At 33.7% G+C, this 6797-nt stretch overlaps 1 protein-coding gene across 1 annotated transcript; it reads left to right on the forward strand.

The window, feature by feature from the left end:
• The first annotated feature begins 382 nt into the window (after positions 1 to 382).
• On the forward strand, positions 383 to 6549 carry LOC140802179 (membrane-anchored ubiquitin-fold protein 4-like). Its single transcript, XM_073157618.1, has 4 exons — positions 383 to 601; positions 689 to 852; positions 3226 to 3396; positions 6116 to 6549. The coding sequence occupies exons 2-4, from the start codon at positions 723 to 725 to the stop codon at positions 6169 to 6171; spliced, it is 357 nt and encodes a 118-aa protein (XP_073013719.1). The 5' UTR covers positions 383 to 601; positions 689 to 722; the 3' UTR covers positions 6172 to 6549.
• The last annotated feature ends 248 nt before the right edge of the window (positions 6550 to 6797 follow it).

The following is a 6797-nucleotide window of genomic DNA, read 5'->3' on the forward strand; positions in this document are numbered from 1 at the left end:
AATAATTAGCTTATACAAAAATTTATATTTAGTTATTAATTATAAATAAACATATTAGTTTTATTAAAAATTTTGTTTTTTTTTATAAAATTTTATGTATAACGTAACTACTTTATATGAAATTTAATTAAAAAAATATGTAAATAATTATTTAGTTATAAAATATATTATAAGAATAATGATTTATAAATAAGTATCGAACTACTTATCTTTCTTTCCTTTTTCTTTTTGGTTAAAAGAATAGCGTGCATCATAAACCCTTATCCAACGCGCTATTCACCTTTATTCCGTCGACATGGTGGGCCATGGGAATAATAACACTATTCACCTTTTCCGTATTTTCCCGATAAATCCTTTTATTCATCTGCATAACTCCGTCTTACTCTTTTTTTTCCTTATCCACCGCACTTCCACAGCCATACCTTTATTATTTCTTGTCTCCCTCTTCTCCTCCTCCGTCGTCTTCTCCACGATTCCACTCCCGAACCCTAACCCTAGCTCTCAAAAGTACCAGGGACCAGTGGAATCTCTCGCTCTTGTATACCTTCCTCTTTATTCCAGCCTTTCGTGGATTCCTCCCGCTTTGGATCTCGCTGTTGAGGTGCGGGTTTCCCTTCTTCTCGGTTTCGGTTCTCGTTTGGGTTGGATCGAACTCAGAGGGCTTCGATTTTATTGTGGTCGGTGGTAGATTTGGGGCTGGGGAAGGATTTCGGGGAGTTCAGATGGCGGAGGAGGATCTGGTTGAGCTCAAATTTAGGTTATATGATGGATCGGACATCGGTCCGATCCGGTATTCGTCTTCTTCTACGGTCGCCATGCTTAAAGAAAGGATCATATCGGAGTGGCCGAAAGGTATGAGTTTAATTCGGTAGTATTGATACAGTTGGTGAATCTTGGAATTATTAGAAACTTTATTGATCTTGTTGTTCTATGAGTGGAGAAGGTTCTGACCATCTTGGTAGCCGCTTTATTTATACTTCGGGTTAGTCATCTTACTGTTTCTATATATATATATATATAATATTTGCCATATTGGGAGTTTGAGAGATCTGGCATGCCGCATGCCACATGACCTCCTAATTTTTATGGTTAGAGAAGCATGGCTTTAGGTGCTAAATCGTAAATGTTTCCGGTACCTAAAAGTAGAAATGCATTAGCCGTGCTTATCAGCCAAACCTCTCTTCTTCTTCTTTTGGGAACCGGTTGATTTGCTGGAGGTTTGCACTCATTTCACGGTTGAGTAAATTTGGATTAATCTAGGCATTGCGATATTTGCTTTGGCCAGTGAGTGATAGGCAGTCTGACATTTAATGTGGCTACCTATTGGCCATTTGTGTACTATGATCTTCTGGATGCTCTGGATTAATTTCCTTGGAGTGCCCCTTTTTTCCCTTTATATTTAATGACTAATTTAGATGTAGTTCTCTGGAAGCTGGGTTGCAGAAGCATCATTCTTAGTGTCATATAGTTATTTTGGCATTGGACTATTGCATTCTCATTGGTGGTTGCTAATTGTTGGGCTTGTTTGGTTTTATTGTGACTAACAAAGAATTTTTTATGCTCGTCTTTTGGTTTATAGCTATCTTGCAACAAATTTTGAGGATTCAAAGGATGTGTAAACTGAGACATGTCAGCAGAAATATTAGAGTAGAGTTAATTAGCTGCAAGCAATACATCTTTACACAACCCAAAAATACCATATCCTTATATTGAGCTGCAAGCATGTGTGCTTTTTGTTTGAGAAAATTACAAATAACGCCCCAGATTTTGGTTCTATTAGAAATAAAACCATCTATTTTTATTATTCACAAATTAAGCCTCATTTTGTTAAAAAGTATCATGCCACACTCTGAGTTAAGTGTAACTTAACAAACATCTAACAATATGAATATTAAGTGAAATATTTCGTCCATTTTAAATGATAACTTTATTTGTTTTAATTACTCTTGTATTTTTTTTATTTAATATGACCTTTGAGATTAAACAACAATAGTTGATCTTGTAGGATTCACACCCTTTTTTAATCCCTAGATCGGTGGAATTCAATTGATTTGAAATTCTAGTTTCACCAAATCCACTATGGGGATGCTAATTTTTGACCTAATACGAACCCAAAGGCTTTAAACCAGTTTGAGTTTAATATAATCGGGGTCATGTCATAAACAAGTTGACCTATCTAATTCGATTATTAAACTAGTTAAATTCATGTTTATTACCTCAACTTGATTAACCTATTTATGAACTAACTCACTAACCTGCGTATGATGCGATAACTCATTTACGACGTAAATAATCTGTTTATAACACAAAAAAAATCTACTTGATGATTTTAATGTCATCAAACAACAATTTGATATGGATTTTGTTTCAATTTCATTATTTTCCAAACATTGCAATTCATTTCCAAATAAAATTAATTGGATTCTATCTAATTGAAATCAATTGAATTCCACCTAGATTTGGTTTCGATCGTACTCTTAGTGTTTGGATGCGATTTTAGTGTTTTAGAGAGTTGTTTTATTTAGAATCAGTGTTTTAGAGGCTTAATTTGATTCCACTTGCATGCAACCTTTGATTGAAGAATTCCCACTTGCGTGCTTGGGAGTCATATGTTGATGATGAACTGAGTCCAAAAAGAGGTGTGATGCATGTTATTGTTATTCTGAGGTCAATCATAATTTTATAGGTGCCTTTGGTAAGATTAGGAGGCATAAGGACTAAACATGCTGACTAGTTATCAGTACTTCATATGCCTTAATTGTTATTATGACTATTATAGTTGGCTGCTACTTGGAAAAATCTAGTAAGCCTTCTTGCATTTATAAACTTCTTTTGAATTTTAACTAAATATATGGGCCTATCAACTGCAATCAGCCCTAGGACGAAGAAGAGCTTGCTTCTTCTTGTCTAAGTGGGACCATCGGTAATATGGTGATGACCCCATTTTTTATAGATTGCCTGGTTTAATATTAGAACCTTAATTTTCTATTTCAATTAGTGGTTACTCTATGTTTGTTGGTGCTCCTATAATTGTACAAATTTATGTAGACATATATATTTATGTCTCTCTCTCTACATATATATATATATACACTATATTATTATGTTGATGTTGTTCTCTTTTTCCTTTTTTTTCTCTGTTTCCTTTTTTTTCTCTGTTTCCTTTTGTGTTGTTTTTTTAGTTCCAGTAGCATTATTTTAAGTGCTATTTTTGTTTGTTTATAGATAAAAAGATCATTCCAAAGGTGGCTAACGATGTGAAACTGATAAGCTCTGGAAAAATTTTAGAGAACAGCAAAACCATTGCCCAATGTAGACCAACATTCGGCGAGCTCCCTGCAGGGGCTATCACCATGCATGTTGTTGTGCAACCTTCATTGACTAAGACAAAACCAGGTAAGCTCATTCTTATTACCTCAACCTTTATCTATGGACAATAATTTTCTTCTTGGTATCTTCTTTAAGTTTCGTTGTGTACGGGAAAATATTTTATTGCATTGGACAGTGGTTTGAATATTTTTATCAATAGGTTAAACCAACGACGGCCGTGCTGGTGGCATGCCCATTTAGCATATTTTTTAATAAAATATTTGGATATTTAGAGATGCTTTTGAGTCTTCGACATGTTAATCTTTGGTTTTTGGTTTAAATATATGTATTAAAACCTACATTATAGTGTTTTATTTTTAGATTATTTTTGTACATAACATATTTTTATGAAAAATAAAGCAATAGTCAAATATAAATATTATGTAACACATGATATGATTGAATACATTTATTAAAATTAATATTAACGATTGAACACTTCATAATATAACTGAACATATAATAGCATTCAACACATACTATTAATTGATAATGATTTAATAATTAGAAGTAATATCTAATTGAACATAAAATGACAAGGATGATCAAAACTTCATTTGATGATGATTGATAATAATAGAAAAAAAAAAAAAAAGGGCTCCATATCGACACAGAGACTGGCACGGCTCGGCACAGGGGTCCTCGTACCACCACCGGCACAACCATCCTTAGGTTAAACTCCATTTTAAATATAGGATTCATTTCTACATAAAGATTATGGGTCGTTCTTTTGTAGGCTAGAAATCCCCATGTGCTTAGTTTAATCTAATATGTTTCTGTAAAGAGCTTGTTTAATGACATTGCTGACTTCTGTTTATTTTTTGTTCTTGAAGACTGTCTTCAAACTATACTTTCCCTATCAAATGTTTGTCTTTTTTATCCTCATTCATAATGGATAGACTATTAGTGTTAGAATGCATTTCTTATTTTCTTGATAATATTTTTGACAAGGTGAAAAATATATGTCAGCAATACATTTCTTTAGACATTAGTCAAGCTTTCCCATTTTTTTTGTAAAGTTAAGAAGTCTCCATGGGTTCCAGAAACTAATGTCCATCTTCATGAGGAGTTATTTGCCACTTATAAAGTTAGAATGTTTTCTTCTTACTTGCTATGTAGAAAATGGCTTATGAAGATGAGTCCAGCTAAGTATATTCATAACCTTTTATAGAAAAAAGGATAGCGTAGAGTTTGCCAGATCTTTATTTAGATGACTGGGAGAGAAAGTTACTATTGGCCTCACATTTGGACATCAATCGAGTTTTATGACCCTAGGGCACCTAGAAAATTCTTGGTCCATAATTTAGCAATCAGATCTAAGGACTCCGAGACTCTAGAAGAGTACAATTGTTATACCAGGAACGGATTTGAAGTTGACAAGGCTATCTGGTTTTCTTTTCTGCCCCTTTTCTATATTCCTTTTTAATTATCTGATTTTTTTTTGGATAGATAGTATCATGATCATTATAATTGCTATTATGATTATTAGATTATTACTCAGATGTTTTGATTGCTTTTCTGGTACTTTAGTTGAGATTTCGGGTGTGAGTAGGCTAATATCATGGCTGAACATTTCAGTCCATTAACCAAGTTCCAAGAGGTTTAATTTACAAATGCTACAAAATTAAGGTGACAATAGATTGAATCAAACTGTCTCCTTGTATCTGAATTTCCTATTCACCTTTGATACATGATCATTGATTTCCCTGATCCTGAATTGCTCAAGTATTGTTTCTTCTTTGAAATATGTTGATTATCACCAGAAAAGGACCCTATAAATGCAGAAAGTTTGGCTAGCAGGGCTTTGTAGTTGTAGAATTATCCTATTGCTTCTAAGATTTGCAGATTAAGTATAGGGGCCTGGGTTCCTCGCAACCCATTGCCTTTTGTGTTTATTGTAATCACCGAGTCTACTCAGATTAATGAATAAATGCAGGGCATATTAATCAAATGTAACATTTAGGACTTTTGTTGCTTTTACTTGGCATTCAGATCAGTGCTTCTATCCTATTGCTGCCATTATGTAGTGTTTTGTTGTCATTTTAAGTCCAAAGATTTAATATCTTGTCAAGAAAGAGCAAATAAACATCTTGTTATAGGAGGAAAAGGAAGCTTCACCAAGGAGAATAGCATGACATATATTTCTGACACTGATTGAATTCAAGGAACATTAGGAGTTAAGGACAAGCGGATGATTTTTTATTTGTTTTTGAATCAGGAGTAGACCACCAATCCACCATTTCTCACATTCGCTACCATCTCGTTTTCTAAATATGTAGCATATGTATTCCTCGACTCATCAAACAGTTTCTTGCTTCTCAAAATTTCTCATTTATGTATCATTTATTATCTATTCATCTCCTAAGAACTTTTAAACCTCAATAGGTTAACTACCTTCAAGCCCTTCAACTTTCTTTCGATCAGGTCACTCATCTAGGTTCTAATTCAGTTGAATAATGTCTTTTTCATTCTCTTTGTTTGATTCAACAAACATGGCAAATGTTTAAGGCCTAAAAATTATTTTTGGCTTATTTGATCCCTGGCGGCTGTTGTCTGCCCATTAGGTTAACTACCTATACCTTTAGGGTGCTGTAATTAGAATCCCTTTGCCACCTTTGAGGACATATCCATAGTTACAATCTTGAACATTGAGAAGAGTCTTTGTGTATTTCTCTTTTGTAATATAGTGGTTAAATTTGAGAGATTATGTGGAACTCATTATTTTGACCATCACTTATTTTAACAGAAAAGAAGATCGACGAGTTGCCAAAAAAAACAACTTGTTCTTGTTCCATATTATGAAGCCAGCAGCTTCAGTCCCTGCCAGCGTTTAATGGCAATGCTACAGGCGGAATGAAGTCACAATCAGAATCGCACTCGATAGTTTGTTTGTTCAGTATGGTGGTCATCTTTGTATTATTGCATGCCTTTATTGTTGTGAGCCAGTTAACCCGTTCAACGAGATAGGAAAAGTTAATCATATTCCTACAGTCTATATAGATATAAAATATATGTCTCGATCTACTTCGTCCATATACTGGTTTGTTATTAATTTTTCTCCTTTTCTACGGACATAATATGTTCGGTGTATAGTAAGTACATGGTTTCAAGAGTTTCCCTCATCTGTATTGTCGTTCAATCAACCGCCGCATTCTTACAAGTTTCAAATTTCCAAAACAACTTATGTTACTCCTGTGCTTTAGATTCTGATGTGTTTTTAAAAATTTCACAGTGCCTGACCCAAGGAGATTAGGGGAGGAACTATTTGTGCTTTTCTTCTGTACTTAAGACTTATGTGACAACCTTTTACATTTCGTGTTCGCTATGATTTCTATTTCAGAAGTATACAGATTTTTTTTACTTTTTACCAACATTTGTTTTACTTTTATAGTATATACAATATACATAGTTCGTCTTGATGATCTTTG

Source organism: Typha latifolia, chromosome 15, assembly GCF_019914945.1.
Source record: "Typha latifolia isolate L0001 chromosome 15, TyphaL0001v2, whole genome shotgun sequence".
Taxonomy (NCBI): domain Eukaryota; kingdom Viridiplantae; phylum Streptophyta; class Magnoliopsida; order Poales; family Typhaceae; genus Typha; species Typha latifolia.